The sequence below is a fragment of the Bradysia coprophila genome, unplaced genomic scaffold, assembly GCF_014529535.1.
Source record: "Bradysia coprophila strain Holo2 unplaced genomic scaffold, BU_Bcop_v1 contig_732, whole genome shotgun sequence".
Taxonomy (NCBI): domain Eukaryota; kingdom Metazoa; phylum Arthropoda; class Insecta; order Diptera; family Sciaridae; genus Bradysia; species Bradysia coprophila.
Genome location: NW_023503972.1, coordinates 3,633,064 through 3,651,141, shown reverse-complemented (window position 1 = coordinate 3,651,141; position 18,078 = coordinate 3,633,064). Strand labels below are relative to the sequence as shown.

At 35.6% G+C, this 18,078-nt stretch overlaps 2 protein-coding genes across 4 annotated transcripts; both read right to left on the bottom strand.

Moving 5' to 3' along the window:
* Positions 1 to 9,446: 9,446 nt before the first annotated feature.
* On the bottom strand, positions 9,447 to 11,041 carry LOC119084200 (elongation of very long chain fatty acids protein AAEL008004-like). The gene is made up of 5 exons (XM_037194078.1): positions 10,853 to 11,041; positions 10,244 to 10,431; positions 9,919 to 10,168; positions 9,683 to 9,819; positions 9,447 to 9,626 (listed from the first exon to the last, which is right to left on the bottom strand). Exons 1-5 carry the CDS (start codon positions 10,908 to 10,910, stop codon positions 9,453 to 9,455), a joined length of 807 nt encoding a protein of 268 aa, XP_037049973.1. The 5' UTR covers positions 10,911 to 11,041; the 3' UTR covers positions 9,447 to 9,452.
* A 1,144-nt stretch (positions 11,042 to 12,185) lies between these two features.
* On the bottom strand, positions 12,186 to 17,866 carry LOC119084199 (elongation of very long chain fatty acids protein AAEL008004-like). Of its 3 annotated transcripts, none has more exons than XM_037194077.1 (5): positions 17,640 to 17,866; positions 17,391 to 17,578; positions 12,630 to 12,879; positions 12,425 to 12,561; positions 12,186 to 12,368 (listed from the first exon to the last, which is right to left on the bottom strand). In XM_037194077.1, exons 1-5 carry the CDS (start codon positions 17,695 to 17,697, stop codon positions 12,189 to 12,191), a joined length of 813 nt encoding a protein of 270 aa, XP_037049972.1. In that variant the 5' UTR covers positions 17,698 to 17,866; the 3' UTR covers positions 12,186 to 12,188. The 3 variants fall into 3 exon arrangements, with proteins under 3 accessions (XP_037049972.1, XP_037049971.1, XP_037049970.1); XM_037194076.1 differs by lacking the exons at positions 17,391 to 17,578; positions 17,640 to 17,866 and adding exons at positions 12,942 to 13,129; positions 13,418 to 13,512; XM_037194075.1 differs by lacking the exons at positions 12,186 to 12,368; positions 12,425 to 12,561; positions 12,630 to 12,879 and adding exons at positions 16,397 to 16,583; positions 16,857 to 16,993; positions 17,078 to 17,327 and having other exon boundaries at positions 17,640 to 17,851.
* Between the last annotated feature and the right edge of the window lie 212 nt (positions 17,867 to 18,078).

Genomic DNA, 18,078 nt, shown 5'->3' with positions numbered 1-18,078 from the left:
TAGGCTATTTTTCAAAAGAATCAAATTACAAGAATAGACCGGCTGATGCCTGGTGATGAGGTCTTTTTTCTTTCTATTTTTCTCAATTCTGGTGCTACCAACTACCAAATACGTGAGTTATAAATAGGAAAGAAGTAATGATAGTTTCATCCGTCGATATCCAGTTGTTGAACAGTAAACATCTGCACCAACTGTCTATCAGTTCCGTAGTCAACTACCAACTTAGTATTCAACTGCCAAGTTGGTAGTCAACTACCAAATAATCGAATAATAAATAGGCAAGCAGACTTAATAATCTCATCAGTCGGTGTGCGGCTCTCCAACAGTTAACATCTCTACCAGCTCTTTACCAGCATGGTCAACTACCAAAATTTCAAGCTTTGAATAGGTTGGCAGGCAGAACAATTTCGTCAGTCGTTGCGCAGTTCTCGAATAGTAAACATCTCTGCCGAAAATTACGTTTGGTAGTCAGTTACAATGTTGGTAGTCAGCTACTAACTAAAACATTTTCGAATTACATTGTTAACTGTGATCTATCGGTTATCTTATCAGAAAACAAATAATTATTATTTGCCTGATGTTGATTTCGCTCACAGTGGGCTTTGCAATTTTGAATGTCAATCTAGCAGTGCAACTACCGACTACCAAATTTTCAATTTACAAATAGAATTTATGATTTGTGGCACAGACACCTGGACAGATGAAGTGTCGACAATAGGGTATTTTCTATAAGAATAAAGACTTAAAAACATAGGCCATAGATCGAATTTAGTGTAGTCAACCACACTAGTTCCATCGAGAATATCGGTGATGCAGTATTTAAATCACAAAATAATAGGTCAACTAGTGCGTATAACGTCAATAAATAAATGAACTAACTAACTAACTAACTAACTTCAGGTTCAACCTGAACTCCTTGGAGGCTAACTAGTTTATTATTGGAAACTGCAGCACTATTATGTTGAACGGAAAGCTAGTACGGTTGAATACAGATCATACTAAATTCTATCTACCTGCCTACGTCTCTGAAGGCGATTGAGTTAATTTTGCAAGATCTGAAAAAGAACGGTCAGCTAGTGCCAATCCACTAGATAGGCAATGAAAGTGTAAAACAGGTACTGCCCGGAGGACATAAAAATTTGATTTTCGTACTTAAACGCACTCATTTTCATATTATTTTGACATAAAATGTGAGTGCGTTTAAGACAAATTCGCCGATCGACCATACTTCTAGACTTTCATTGTAGATAGGTCCGATTTTGCACAAGTCGATGAGACTTGGGGTTTACATTTTGAGAGGTCATGAGACCAGATTAGACTAATCGATACAGATTAGAGAGAGAACCATTGGTCCAGATTATCATTTTATAACATTTATAACATTTTCTGACACTATACTCACTGACCCTAGATGCGAATCTGATCTATTTCTGTGCATCGTAAATTTCCATCAATTAAGCAATCAATTGAATAACGGCCATTGAAGTAAATTGAAATGTTTTCGATCGAAAATATTTTTCAATTCAACATTTTGAATGCCTGAAAGCGTAATGTACAAAAATATAAATCGTTAAGCATCCTCTATTGTGCGACGAAGGTCATTTAAAGCGTCGTCGTTCTCGGGCTGTTAAAAATAATGGACGAAAATAGCATTCTTTCGAAATAAAATTCAATTCGCATTTATAATACAATCAGAGTAGAGTGTGTGTATTTAACCAACAGCACATCGTCATTTCAAGTGCGGGAGGTATCATTATCCAGTCAATTTCCAAAAACGAAAACAAACAAATTAAATCGACCATGGCTTTCAGTTCTTGTTTGATGGTAATCATTAATCTTCTTCACTTTGATTGTTCTATTTTCGATCAGATAATAGACCCCGACTCTTACATGTGTAGTGTATGGTATATAATATAATATCCTATCTGAGGACGGAATAGAGGTGGTGTATGTTACGTAACGTATAGAACATATTTCTGATGCTATTGTTACGGTGGTGATACGGATAAATAAAAATTGACTTTCCATTCACAAAATCCACACAAAAGGGTCAATCGTGAGAATATTCCAACGACAAAATAACATGTGTTGTTACGTACAACCAGATGCGAAATAATTCTATACTTTAACACACAGGTTAATTTCAGGATCTGAATAATTTTTGAGGTTACCACAATATCCTTGTATCCCCCGAAATAATAATTTTATCTCTAGCGGTCAATTAAAATGCCATTCAATATATTTAATAATCCCAACCATCATTATAACCCAACAACCCCCAGAAACCCATTTCGTTGAAACGAAATTATTGTTTAAAATATTGTATTGTTAAAGGTGTAGGTAAAGCGTACCCTTTCAGCAGGAAATAAAAGTAACCACAAAACTGAATCAAAATATTTACTCATTTCATTTCACCGTGTGTACATATGTGTGCGCAGTGTGCACAGTGCACATTTGGTGCCGTGTGTGACCCAATTTTAAACAGTTATTTACTGCTTTGAATTAATAATTAATTTGGATGCTGAAATGTTGATTTTGACTTTGCATCCCATCTCGTAATCATATTTTAATAGCTGTAGATGAGAAACGAGAAACTGATTACGTTGCGGGATTTTACTCAGGTTTTGGGTTGTTATTTATAGAAATTAGTGACTTTGCATGAAATGATTTGATAATTCCGAGAAAAAAGATATCCAAGATTCAGTCATTTTGCACTTCTGTTAACGTGCTGACACATTAACATTTGAAATGAAATAACTTTTCACAACGCAGGTGAGAAAAGAGTTCTCTCTGCAACGGTGTTCAGGGGTCCTTTTCCTCTGTTTTTCTATATTTTGCTTTTTGTCTCTCCTTTTAAACCATTAAGGCTTGATTTCCAATTACCAAAAAGTACTCCAACAGCGAGAATTGCTGTTGGTCTTCGTTTAGGATCCCAGTTGTGTGAAGAGTACAAGTGTAATTGTGGTGCTGTGGTTAAGAAGGACGGTTTGCATGGTTTATCGTGCAAATTAAAGATAGGGATTATTGCTAAACACGATTCTGTCAATAATGTTTTTGGTCATGCATTTTCCTCTGCAGGATTTCCCAATATTTTGCAACCACCTGGTATTTCTAGAGACGACGGTAAAAGACCTGATGGTATGACAGTAGTTCCGTGGAGTCATGGAAAATCACTTTTATGGGATGTAACAATACGTGATACTTTGGCTCCTTCATACATCAGTGAATCCTCTAAGAAAGCAGGGTCTATTGCAGATAAAGCGGAGAGATTTAAGCATAATCATTATATACGTCTTAAAGAAAACTATTTATTTACCCCCCTTGCCTTTGAATCATTAGGTTGCATGGGTCCAGAAACAAAGAAATTTATTGACAAGTTGGGATCGTTGATGAAGAGAGCATCAGGGGAGCCACGTTCCAAAGATTATCTGTTGCAGAAAATTTCTATTGCTATACAAAGAGGCAATGCGGCATGTATTCTTGGAACTTTAGGAAGTAATAGAGCGGATGATTTTTATTTATTGTAATATTTGTTGATTGAAAAGATCGTTTTTTTATTGACTGCGCCGTATGCGAGCAGTCTTTTTTTTCGCTTTGAATAAATAAATACATATTTTAACAAAAAAAAAAAAAAAAAACTCCCTGTGAGAGCCAAAATTGATTTTTTTCAATATTTGCTTTGTTTACGTGTCTCACGGCTCTCACACGAAATACTTTCTGTTGAGTGGAAACCATTAATAAAAATCCTGCCCTGATCAAATTTCAAACCCCCAACACCAAAACCCAATATTTATCGAGCAACACCTCTAACCATTCGGCTATTAGCGCTGTAAATGCGCTACGAATTCAAAACGGAATTTCCGCAGTGTTAAATCGACCTATTCTCGTAGAAGGAAGCGTTGAAATTTGCTTTATGCAACTCAGTATCATAATGTGCAAAATTTGCAAATTTAGATGCCTCTGTGGCATAAAAGTGTTTTATTAGGCTCACGATGTGTATTATTACACATCTACAGCCTAAAAAAGTACTTTGAACATCGGTTGCATAAATTCCTATTTCGGTTCTTTTCTTTTCATTCGTTCACTTAAAATTTAAATTCGGTGGCGCAGTGAACCAATTTTTGAAGCGTACATAAAAGCAGTCTAGTTCAAACAAATTTTGCCTTTATTCATTGGAATATGTTTTGCATTTCAAAATTTCACTTTTCACAGCTGGTACCCGAAAACGTTGTATGTCACACGTTGATCACATCACATCTAGTGACAAAAACAACCCCATTGACAACTTGTTACGTAATAGTTATTTATGCAACCATTTGCAACCATGTGTGTGTTGCGATTGACCTTATTTTCTCCACATATTACGGTCACGAAAAATGACCTTTTTTTCTGCCTTCATCTACGATTTTACATTACGAACGAACAATTTTAAATAGAAATGAAATATTTCACCGATAAGAACAACAAACCATTTCATTTGCAAGCACATTTTGAGTTCCATCGCAAAGCGAATAACGAAAAAAGGCCAAAAACTCTAACTAATCAATGAAGCATCTGTGTTACCAGAATCAAAAAAAAAATCCCGCCAGTGGTCGGACAATTCTTTTGTGCAAAATAACACCTTTAAATGTTTCCCAGTAAACGGTGTCATAAAAACGAAATATTTAAATGCACGTTACGTATACCTACACGAGTATTTTATGGTAAATTTTCAGAGTTTTTGTGGCACTTTTTATCGTAGTGCAAAGAATTTTAAGCCAATCGGAGCGGATGGCTGAATTTCCACAGGGCGGTGCAGACCAGCAAAGTGTCGTCGCTTATGCCTTTTTTGTCAATGTTTTTACTCTGGGCAAATTTGTTATTACGAAATTCATTGTTGTTCTGCCTTATGAATCGATACGAATAGAAAATGGTGGATCTTTCTAACGATTGGAATTTTAAACTCTTTGTACGCTTAGCAATGGTCGAACGAATTGATTTTCGTACCATGCCTTTCGGGTATAATCTGGATGATCATTGCTTATTATTACAACTTTTACATAGACAAACCATCAAGCAAAGAATAGCGATTTGGTCACCGGTAGAAAAAGTTGGAAATTCATTTCGAGGGTGTAGAGGGAAATTCGTTACCGTTTTCCCCGATGGAAACATAATGTTTTCACAATAAAAGTTGCCAAAGTTTCAGCTGAACATTTTGAACAACGACTTCCCAGTCGCGCGTGTGGAAATTCACGCTATCCGCGGTATCCTGGATACCGGAAAGTTTTCAGAAAAATTCTTTAGATACCGGGAAATCGACAAAATCGGGAAAAATATGTGGTGAAAAATCAAATTTACGATTTTAGATACCGGGAAATTTGACTCGGATACCGGGAAGAATACAAACATTCCACACGCTCCCAGTCGGTTCACTCTTTTTTCAGTATTGGTTAGAGGAAGTCCGAAGATAAATACCAACTGAATTACGAATTGTAGGATTAGACAATGGTCTACCTTGAGTTGAGATTTGAACGCGTTGAACAGATAATAAGTGCACACTAACAAATAAATAGAACATTTCGAACCACCGGTTTTTCATTTTTATAGTCCTTACGCATGCTGAAATCCTTTTTAAGCGGATGAGAGGTTTCCAGCACAAGCCAGAGGTGATTTATGGAGTCGAATTCAATAAAAAAGCCTTTGAGCATAAGTTATGAATGATGTAATAAATACGCGACGAAGTTGCGATGTTTTAAAACTAGTCATAGGAAAATAACTATTTATTCTTCAAGGAGTTACAACTCAATTAAGGAGTTACAATTTATTCGAAGAATTACAACCAATTGACGCCGTAAGTGCGGTCGAAATTCAAAATGGAAAGTGCGTAATACTTTTTTCGCAATTCCGGGCCATAATCATCACCTTTCCATGCATCTATTTAATGTCGTTTTGAAGGTATTTATTTCACAGCGAGTTTTTGATTATTTTTTTCGCACTTGGGCTTTTTCACATTTTTTTCGCACGCTACATAGCTTAGTACCTTTAAGAAAGACTAAATTTTATAAATAAAAACTTCGCACAGATCAGGATTTGAACATCCAACACCAAAATTCTTCCAAACACCAAGCAACGACCATAGCCATTCGGCTACAGAGTCACACAATTATACAGAACGTATTGTTGAAGCGTACATACTTAGCATTGACTACTTGATTTTATTGAGCGCGTCTCTATACATCACATTGCAATGTGTATATAGTGCAGGTTGCTTGATCGTTCAAATGAATTCATGTTTGCAAATGAATGTTTGGTAGAAATTTTGGTAATATTTTGCATTGGAAAAGTGATTATGGCCCGAAATTGCGAAAAACGTTGTATCTACCACGGTAGGTATGCCAGTATTTTTTCGCACACGACGTCTTGTCGACCTCGGCTTCGCCTCGGATCGACAATCGACATCTAGTGCGAAAAAATACCTTCATACCTACCTTGGTAGATAAATAACTATTTCGGAGCATTTTTCCATAAAATCGTTCACTTGAAATTTAAATTTTAAGCACACTTACTGCGTGAACTCCCCTTGTGAAGCGACCTGGAATTAATTGTGATAGTTGAGTTAACTATCGGCAAATGAACGTGACCGCACTCATAGCGAAAAGTCGTAATTTTCTCGTACTCGCGCCAACAAAACATATTTTAACTGTTTTCATTAATATTTGTGGTGTTAATGATTGCCAAAAGTATTGGAATTGACTCATCGTAGCCTAGCGGTTGCTGATTATATGGAGTTTTATGATAAATCGACAAATGTACAGATTTATTAAAAAAAAAAACACTACAATAGAAAACACAGCTTAATTATCCACTCAGCAACTGAAAATTGCTCGTGTGTCACCTTGAAGGACTGTCTGTAGTTTATTAAGTCTTTAAATCAACCTGATTAAGTTGAATTTTCTGAAGAAACTGTGTGAGACTGATTAGTAGGAATTTAATATAGGAAGCTCAACTTACAGACCTAAAATTTAGGTAGAGCCTGGAACTTTGTGGCTGAATCATTGTAGCCTAGCGGTTGCGGATTATATGGAGCTTTATGATAAATCGACAAATCTACAGATTTATTCAAAAAACAAATCAACGCCACGATAACATAACTTGTACCGTGCGATACGAAAATACAATTGTCATTGAAAAGTCACGTTTGTCCGCTGTGGATGATGATTACCCTGACTACCAGTGTGTCCACAAGCTGCTCCTGCAACTATGAAATCATCACTTATGCACCGAACCATAACAGGATCTCCCGGTGGTTATTGCTATCAAAACATTCGTCGTATTCATACGCAATTATGTCCAATGAGTGAACGACAATAACTATTTGGCTTCAGACGTCATCGTATAACATTTTACGGAACATGGACCGGATGGAGCTCCCGGTGAACAACTCGATCCTTTCCAGAAGGTATTCCTGATGATTATAATTGGCCACAGTCGTCATTACGACATAAACACAAGTTCAAAGACAAACGGAAAAAGTGATTTGGAATGTTCGATGCTATCTGTCGACGTTTTCTTTGTTTTTGTTAAATTTAATGTGAATTAATTTGTGTTTGAAGCTAGAATTGTCTCATATTGTTGTGTTAGCTATGATAAACATATACGAGTAAATAAATAAAATCGACAAATGAAAGCTTAATTGTGAAGTGTAAATTTAATGGTAAATTGAATTACCACGAGGAGATGGAAGCTTGACAGAAAAATTGGACTTTTTATTGTGAAAATGGAGGAGCACTTGGCAAATGAATCGGGAAATAGAGATCTTACCAACCAAGATATACTCTCCAAGCAATAAAGTTTTAATCACGGAATAGACCGTGTTCATATGACGTAATTTATTTTTTACCAAATGAACACATAGAAAAAACGCTCGGAACGTGTATAAATAGTTGAAAAAGTATTAGTTAGTATTTTTAATTTGAGTATGAAAGCTTCAGAAAAAGTTTGAAAATTTAAGCGCTTAAAAAGAAAGACCTCATTCTGAATTACCAGAGTTAAAACGAAAAGCCAAAATGGCGCCGAATGGGATATTTTGATCGTTGACAGTTTGGTGGTGTTGATAGTTTAAAATGGTGAACACATGAAAATTTTCGGAAAAAACAGTTTAATATGAACGATAGCGGACGTAAACGATAAAACTTTTTATCCAGAAGAAAGTGGTCAAAAATGAAGTTCGAAATGTTTATTAACGAACGACATATAAATATGTATAACATTTGTTCAGTGAAATTATTAAAACTCAACACGTTTGTGCCGGTGTAGTGTGTGTAGTTGATGTTTGTTTCTATAATTAATTATTGAGTGATATGCTTATATTATGCGTCTAAAGTGACCATAACAGTTCAATTAATCATTTAATATACATCTGCACCGATTAAAATGTTGCGAAATAATAGAAAATTGACGTCAAAGTGAGTCTCCGAAATTTGCTTGAAAACGAACATGGCTGCCATACATTTTCAATGAAATTTTTACTTAGTGAATATTTTTGACCTTTTTTTGTTCTTTCCTTGCAACATTTTAGTCGTTCAAGATGTCATTTATGTTTATTGGATTATCACCGTCACTTTTGTTGTTACAGTTAAGCTAGACACTCACTATTTTTATAAATATTACCCAAAAATTGCAACACTACACAGCCACACAATTTTAAGATTTTTTATAATTTCTCCGGACAGATTTAGACATTTTTGTATATCACTCGGTAGTAATAGCTTTGATCTTCATTTCTGACCACTTTCTTATGAATAAGAAGTAATATTAACAAAAATATTACACATTTTATATGCATTTCCATATAAAATTTTGAATTTTTCAAACTGACAGATGATCTGGTAGAAATTTTTCAGCCTACGCCGCCACTAATTGCCTGGATTGCAATCGAAAATTGCAAATTAACATAGTCCTCGCAAACGACAAATTTGTTATTAATGTAATTAATCATCACAATTATCACTTACTCGTACTCAGCGCTTAATATTAATTTAAAAGAAAGAACCAAAATAATCAGACAGCCGTTCATCAAATCATTTGACATAAAAATAATAACAAACAAAATATCCCTATCAGCTGTGGAATAATATCCCATTCTACATTTTTTAGAGTTTCTGCTATGAAACAAATTGACCATCGGGATGGCACCGGGATGGCAATGTATTTCTTGAATAATTTATTAAAAATAAATATAAACATTTGTTCTTGTGGTAATCATGCTAAATCTGATTTTTATTGACGTTCGAAACTTTTTTGTCAAAATAGCACTCGGTCTATAACGGTGTCGCGAAATCAAGAAATCGGAAAGTGACCTGAAAACGGAATGGACTTGACAATACGAAATCGGGAAGTGAATATTGTATTGATATTGAAAACAGCTTGAAATCGAAAGTAGACCTCCTTCAATAAAATGTTCTTTGAGTTCTTTATTTGCATTTTTGTACCTTTTTCACACAATATGTTCTATAATAAAAGTTCCCGAATAAATATAATAAGAAAACATTTTGGAGAATAAGTTCAAGTACGTAGGGCTTAAATAATGGGCAGTCCGGATTGCACAGAGGACCAACGAAATATGTTATTAATATTAGAAATTGAATCTGAAAAGAAAACGTCAACCCTATCACACACATTGCTGCTGGAAAGTTTCCCTTACCATTTGTATTGTGGTCACCCCTCTTTTAATTGTAACATTTTCCTTGAGTTGGGGCTCGAACACGCTGAATAAGTAGTACGTATACATAATTGCGTGAACAAAACTATTGACCGTACCGATTATTATAAATTGGCCTCCTTTAAAAAAATCATTCATCAGATTAAATAGTAATTTTAACTGGCATTGAACCGGTTTCTCATCCCGACTAGTTACTACCCCGCAATCAATATATTTACCTGGTGACCATGCAAGACATCTATAACTTAAAGTTAATACAGCCACGTGATGATACACATGAAGAAAGGATATCTGCCTGGCATTCTTTTTTAACACAAAGAACACCGTGTCGCACAGATCCAACAGTTTCAAACAATGAAAGTAGTACACGGTCTTTGCCTCCGTAATAGCTAGCACATTTGATCCCCAATCTATCGGTTGACATGCAAAGTTAAAATACGGCTTGTGTGTCCACCAGTAGTGTACTGTCTACATTTTAAACAAAAATCAGTCAGCAACTCTGACTGTCACTATTTTCAATTTTTTTTTTTTAAACAAATTTACGTGAAGAACATAAGCAGAGTTGAGGACGATTTGGATTAGATTGTAGATAATGATTGTTGTCTGGAGGGCGAACGGTTCTCGTTTACCCATATATGAAGGACCATACCGTTTTACGAAGTATACATAGCTGACTAATACCAGTACTAGACTCGATGGCGATGTGAATGGAAGATGGTCTAAACGAGTATCTGCAACGAATTGTAAACAATTTAAACGTTAAACATTTTCGAAACGAATACATCTACCTGCTACCGACAACGACGACTAATATAAGCATTGAACGTTAGCGACTCTACTCGTGGCATTGCGAAATTTCATCGAACCCTGAGCGACACTTTAAAGTTTAAACAAAAGAAGCAACAGATTCAATGATCATATGCGGTTACCGTTTTCAGTAGATTAATATAACGTCGATGATACGGTGTGTTTATGCTCAAAACAAACGAGGCATTGAAAACGTGTTGTTTTGGTCCTATTTTTCATGATGAAATTTTCGAAACTGTCAAATGAAGTTAGAACTTTTTCTATTCAAAATCGCGACTGCTGCATCTGTCAATGAAAACTAGGACCAAAACACGTTTTAAATGCCTCGTGTGTTTTGACCATTACCTCTGTTTTGTACTATTTCTGAAAATTTGTTTGATATAAGTCCGATTACAGAAGCCATTCTGCGAGGTAACGTCGATTGTGATGGTCGGCGCGATACTAACGATTGAAACTGAATAACTAAAGGAATTAGCTGAATAGAATTGGTGTTGGGGATTTACAATTCTGCAGAGTAAAATTGTTAATTCTAAAAATAACAAACAAAGCGTAGACTCTAATTGTGTTCGTATGTACGGCTAACGTATCGTTGACGAATTTTTGTCAAAATTCGTTCTTTTATATTTATTCAAAAACAGAACACAATGACATTTACATTGAATTTCCATTTTTCAAGCCAATTAATTATTCCAATTAACACCTTAAGTGTGCCCTTTAATTCAAAATAAAACGTCGAGCTATTCTATCTTATCATTTGATATATTCACTACATCTTGTCGGCGCGTCCTGTCTAGTATTTTGGACTGTTGATTTCAGTATAATTGTAATTCACAATTGTATACAGACTAAGTACGGTGAAGCTCCGTTTTCATAGTGGTTGGGATCTAGTCTAGTTTCTAGAAGAATAAGTTAAGACACCTGAGAAAGCAGTTAGTATACAAATTTAAACCGTTCTGTGGATACTTTCCAACCTAATTTTTTAGTAGAGAGAAAAACTCACGGATACTAACTTAGAAAGGACACGGATACGAAGTTATCATCGAAAATATATAATTTTTTCGCACAAATTTAGGTTTCAATTTATTGTTTTGTTGATTTGTTTTAATGCTGAACTCACACCGGACATGTTTACCTCATATCATATTGTCTGCGAAAAACGCCATTTTTAGCAGCGGCCCGCAAAATAAAATTTCACTTTCGTTGCACTTAAGAGAAGAGGTGAAATAAACTACATACTTGTGCGGAAAATCATTTTTTTGACTCGTGTGGTTGTATACTTCACCTTCGGCTCAGCATACAAACACTCTTCAAAACAACGGTTTTTCCGAACAAGTATGTAATCTACTATTTGGTCCTAACTTTCACGACGACAATGTCGCATTGTAACAGTCAAATGTTACGTATTTTTCTGCTGTTCAACTGTCAAAAACTGACGTATTAATGTTGAAATAGTACACTTCGTACCTAGAACTAAAGGTTTTCTTTAGCGAATTAGAATTTTCCAGAACGAGCGAAGGCGAGGTCTGGAATCGAATACGCTAAAAAAGACTTTTAGTCCGTGGTACGGATAATATCTTTCATATCTGACGGAGAAATTGCTTCTTCCTGTGTATAGTAACCTACTGTAAACGTTACAAGGCATGCTAGGTATGGTGGATCATCAAAAACGTTTAATTTTGGATCATTTTGCTTTATTCAAAACACGTTGATTTACACAATAATTTCGGTAATAAAAGTTTGCGAACAAACAAAATAAGAAAACGTTTTGAGCAACGACTTCAAACAGAAACATTTTCGGCAATGGACAATCGGGATTGAGCAGAGGACGTCCGAAACAAAACATTAACAGTAGAAATTGAATCTGAAAAGGTAACGTCAACTCAATCACACACATTGTCGCATAAAAGTTTCTCTTACCATTTGTATGGTGGTCACACTTCTCTTAATTGCAACATTCCGCTGGAGCTGCGGTTTGAACACACTGAACAGGTAGTACGTATACATGATCACGTGAACAAAAGAATTGATAACACCGAGGATCATAAAGTGACCTCCTTTTGAAAACAAAAAAAAAGTTTTATTTTCACTGATATCACTGACCTCAATGAACCAATATCTTTACCTGGCGACCATCCCACAGCCTTGTAGGTGAATACTAATACGATGAAATGATGATATACGTGAAGAAATGATACTTGTCCGGTTTTCTTTTTCAGTACAAAGAACACCGTGTCGCACAAATCTAACAGCTTTAAACAGTAGTAGTAGTACACGGCCCTCGCCTCCTTAATGGCAAACACACCAGTTCCGCGATCTATCGGATCGCATGCAAAATTAAAATGCGGTTTATAGTTCCACCAAGCATACATTGCCTACATTTTTTAAATCAATCAATCAACTGGCGGTCGTAACTGTTAATTTGAATCAAGATTACGTAAAGGAATAAAGCTGCGTTGAGGACAATTTGGATTATATTGTAGACAATGATTGTTTTCTGTAAGGCGTACGGTTCTCTTTTACTCATATATGAAGGACCTCCGATTTTAACGAAGTACATATAACTGACTAATACCAGTATTAGACTTGATGGCGATGTAAATGGAAGATCGTCTATACGAGTATCTGAAACGAATTTTTACCAATATTTCCCATTAAACATTTCCGAAACGGTTACAACCGCGACAACAACGACCGATATTAGCATTGAACTAACTGGGGCTGGTGACTATACTACGCGACTACGGCATATTAAAATAAAGAAAGTCTCGTATCTAAACTGGCCAGAGCCTATTTTTTGGGAATTTTAATTACGAAAAATTCTGGAAAATTTATTAAGAATTCCGAAAAAATTTCAGAATTCTCAAAAAAAGATGCAATGGTTTGTTGGAGATTAATATGCTCGATACGCACCTCTGCTTTGTAATATTTCGGAAATTGCATTTGATATAAGTCCAATTACTGAAGCCATTCTGCCAACGTAACGTCCACCGTGAAGGCCTTTGAGACAATAACTACGAAACTGAATTTATTCTATAGAATTGCTGTTGCCATTCTGAAGAGTAGAAATGTAAATTCTTAAATTTACTAGCAAAGCATAAACTAAAATTGTATTTTTTAGGACTGTGACATGAGAGTCGATTGAAAATTGACGGCGGCAACTAGTCCAAAGATGTTAGTTGCCGGCTATATTGGTTCAGGTAGGCTAACACTATTAAGAGACTTAGCTAAAATTTTAACCTATATTTGCATGTTTCGTACTTCCTTTTTGATGATATCTTTTCATCAGAATCCTTTTTTAAAATTGTACGAAGACAATAACGACCACGACCGTGTTACCTTTAAATAAAAATTACTGTTGGTTTTAGTCGCTTGACCAGCTCTGAGAGACGTAAACAGTTTCACAAAATTTTTATAAACTGCTCAGACTGCATAAACTGAAAGGTAATACATTCGTCATCGTTATTGCGGTCGTACATTTTTGAAAATTAATTCTGGTGGAAAGATCAAAAGCAAACTAAAATCCAGTATAAAACGCCCAAATGTATGCTTTTCAGCAAAGCATCGATGCCTCTTAAAGGTCATTTTGCCTCTTATTTTTTATGGAACATACTTATGCTCAAAACAAACGAGCCATTGAAAACGTGTTTTGGTCCTTGTTTTCATTGACAGATGCAGCAATCGCGATTTTGAATAGAAAAAGTTCTAACTTCATTTGACAGTTTCGAAAATTTCGTCATGAAAAATAGGACCAAAACACGTTTTCAATGCCTCGTTTGTTTTGAGCATTACTGCAGTGACATATACCGCATTATAAAAATCTGAATTTATATGAAAATTTTGGACTACTCCATCGTGGAGTGGAGTTTTATTTAAATTAAGTTCTTGTGCCTTTTTTTGCAGTGCGTTGGCCAGCCGGCCTAAAATAATTGCGATTCGCCTTAGTCAAAATGTATCGGCGGCTCGCATACCTGTTAACGTTTTAATTTATTTATCAGTTGACGATTTTTTTTCTGTACTTCTAGTTTCGTTCTTCTTCCATTTTATGTTCCAAAAATAACACAAGGCCAATGGTAATTGAACTAGAATTACCATTTTTCCAGCTAATTAACTATACTAGTTAACACTTCGTATATATTATGATCATTTCTATTTTAAAACATTACACAGAATACAGTTGAATTTTTTGTAGAGATATTTCTGACAGTCAGTTTTGCCATGATTTGCGTTGAATGGAAACAAAGGATCAACACATCTGTGTTTCGAGATCTTCACTGATCGTCCCAAACTGAGAAGGTACAATATCTCGTTGTTTCATTTTGAATTGTGGGATATATGTGGTAAGAAGCACAGTTAATTAGATATCTAATCGGGAAGTCAGTCCTTATAGTCAAAGTGAACACATAACATCAATCCAATCAACTTAAAAGTTCGTCATCTACAACCTCGTCAACTTCCTTCAGTTTTTATTTCAATCTCGCTTTAAATGCAGTACGACTTAACACCATAAGACCACTATACTTGTTCAATAGTCTGATTATTTTTGCCAACGGTTGATTATATATCCATAATTCGTTTCGTAGACAACTTCAGCCAGTGGTGTCTCATTACTTCTGATGAATCTCCATCTCAAAACGTTGTCAATGTCAGCTTGGAGTTGTCTTGAATCAGCCGACGAATCAACTTCCATTAACAATTTTCTGTCATCCGCCAATAGAAGTGGAAGTGCAAATGACACACACTCTCTGCCAAGAATACTTCCAGCCTCGCTTCCAGCAGGAACACCTGAAGTTGCTGTATAAGTCCTAGATTTGACATCACCAATTACAACATAGAACAGCCGGCCAACAAGAAATTCTAAAAACCTTCTGGCGGTTCTTTTTTCGATGCCAAACCATTTCATTTTTTTAAAATGAAGATTCGATGCCAAACCATTTCATTTTTTTAAAATGAAGATTCGATGCCAAAGTTTGTCAAATGCATTTTTAAAGTCACCAAAGAAGATGTCGAGTTGCTTTTTTCTTGATAATGCTTCGTGTGCCACAATGGAAAGATTTAGCAAGTTTGCTTCTACCGAACGTCTCGGTCTGAAGCCGTATTGCACACTTTTGAAATCTTAAGCTTCGAAGGAATTTTTCCCAGTTCCATTGACTTTTGGTGCAAAATCCAAAGCGGCCAAACTAACGCGTCCATACATTTTTTTACAAATAATGGTGCAATATCATCAGAACCACTGGTACTTTTAGGATCTACTTTTTCAATCGCATTTTCAATATCACCCATTGTCAGTTCCACTTCCCATGTATCGTCAGCTTCTGCACCATACTCCTCATCAAAAACTAGCGGTTCTTCGTCCTTTGTATACAGTCCTTCAAAGTAATCGGCAAATATTTCTGCAACTTCCTGCGGATTCTCAGACTTTCTTTCACCAAACATCATTTCACACGGGTATGTTGCACATTTTCGTTTTGACTTGGCGTATGACCAAAACTCCGACGGATTTTCCGCGATATTTTGTTGGACTTGATCGATATGTTCTTTGTTCAGCCTTTCGTTCAACTCGTTGAATTCTCTTACGGCCTTTGCATAGTCTAATGTCAAGATATCCTTCGGTTTCTGTTTGTACATTTTTTTCTTATTCTTTTTCTGCTGCCACTCCAGAGTGCACCACTTCGGTCTGTTTTGGTTCCGCCTAATACGGATCTTTGGTACATTTTCAACGATCACTCGATTTAGCAATTCATAGAAATAGTCAACGTTCATCCGATCAAGCCTCATCAACGTTCATCCGATCAAAAAGTGCTTTCATATTTGTGGTAACGAGCACAGTTAATTAGATAGAAAAATGGTAATATGAAAATGCAACTGCTCTAGGTCATCAAAAACGTTTAATTTTTGTTCATTTTGCTTTATTCAAAACACGTTGATTTACACAATAATTTCGGTAATAGAAGTTTGCGAACAAACAAAATAAGAAAATATTTTGAGCAACGACTTCAAACAGAAAGAATTTCGGCAATGGACAGTCGGGATTGAGGAGAGGACGCCCGAAATAAAATAACAAAAGTAGAAATTGAATCTGAAAAGAAATACGTCAACTCAATCGCACGCATTGTCACATAAAAGTTTCTCTCAAAGTATAGTTTCCACTTAAAAAGAGCACTCCGTTTAGCCTCCGTTTACATGACAGTTGTAAAATAGAACAAAAGAACTGTCACGCAAACGGAGTGGAAATTGAATTTATTTCAATTTTTTACTCCGTTTACGTGACAGTTCCTTTGTTCTATTTTACAACTGTCATGTAAACGGAGGCTAAACGGAGTGCTCTTTTTAAGTGGAAACTATACTTTACCATTTGTATGGTGGTAACACTTCTCTTAATTGCAACATTTTTCTTCAATTCGGGCTCGAACACGCTGAACAAGTAGTATGTATACATGATCGTGTGAACAATGCAATTCAACATTCCGACGATTATAAATTGACCTCCTATGGAAAAAATGTATTTTTTTACTGATTGTCTTTGTTATACATAAGAGCGTAGAGGAAGCTTGTGAAACCGAAATATTTTACCTGGCGACCATCCCACAGCCTTATAGGTGAATATTAATACGACCAAGTGATGATACACGTGAAGAAAAGATATTTGTCCAGTCTTTTTCTTTAACACAAAGAATATCGTGTCGCACAAATCTAACAGCTTCAAACAATAGTAGTAGTACACACTCTCTGCCGCCTTAATGGCTGGCACATTAGTTCCCCAATCTATCGGTTCGCATGCAAGATTAAAATTCGGGTTATAGTTCCACCAAGCATACAATCCCTACATTTTCAAAATCAATCAGACGCTGGAGGTCAAAATGTTTTTATTGAAAAAAGATTTTACGTAAAGGAACAAGGCTGCATTGAGAACGATTTGGATTAGATTGTAAATGATGATCACGTTATTTAATTCAAATGGTTTCCGTCTACTCATAAATGAAGGTCCTCCGACTTTAACAAAGTACATATAACTAGTGGCTACCACTATTGCACTTAATGGCGATGTAAATGGAAGATGGTCTAAGCGTGTATCTGAAACGGATTGTTACAATTTCCATTCGTGAGCTTTCACTCACATCCTTCGAACGTATACCTCTGTTATCCAATGCATCGATTATTTTATTAAAAATGGATCCAATTACAAAGGCCATATCGCCAGAGAATTGTGTTAAGAAATTCTAGATGATCGAAACTGACGGCTGTGTGCTTTAAACTAACTAGATAAATTAGTTGAATAGAACTAAGTGTACAATATTGACGGACTGATTAGCATATAATAATATAATATGAAGAATAATAATAATAAATTAAAAAACAATAACGTGTTAATTATGCACATATGTGTACAATTCAGTAGTGATGGTGCTTTAGATCACGCTCGGTACACAGCACCGCTATTACTGATCATGTCAGGTGAGAAATATTTATTTGTTTACCAGAGTAAAAAAAAAATTGAGTGAGACTTCTCAAAAGCCTAAATCGAACGAATTCAGATTTCTCAGTTCTCATCTCTGTACAAATTGTCCTCACTG

What these genes read in the sequence shown, in the direction of transcription:
- LOC119084200 (XM_037194078.1), bottom strand. Translation starts at nt 10,910, where the DNA reads ATGGCTTCTGTAATCGGACTTATATCAAACAAATTTTCAGAAATAGTA. An exon ending in AGAAATAGTACAAAACAGAG is followed by an intron (nt 10,432 to 10,852) that starts GTAATGGTCAAA and finishes AATTCGTTGCAG; the next exon opens with ATACTCGTTTAGACCATCTT. An exon ending in GGGTGACCACAATACAAATG is followed by an intron (nt 9,627 to 9,682) that starts GTAAGGGAAACT and finishes TTTTCTTTTCAG; the next exon opens with ATTCAATTTCTAATATTAAT.
- LOC119084199 (XM_037194077.1), bottom strand. Translation starts at nt 17,697, where the DNA reads ATGGCCTTTGTAATTGGATCCATTTTTAATAAAATAATCGATGCATTG. An exon ending in ATGCAGCCTTGTTCCTTTAC is followed by an intron (nt 12,880 to 17,390) that starts GTAAAATCTTTT and finishes TAAAAAATGTAG; the next exon opens with GCAATGTATGCTTGGTGGAA. An exon ending in GTGTGACCACCATACAAATG is followed by an intron (nt 12,369 to 12,424) that starts GTAAGAGAAACT and finishes TTACCTTTTCAG; the next exon opens with ATTCAATTTCTACTGTTAAT.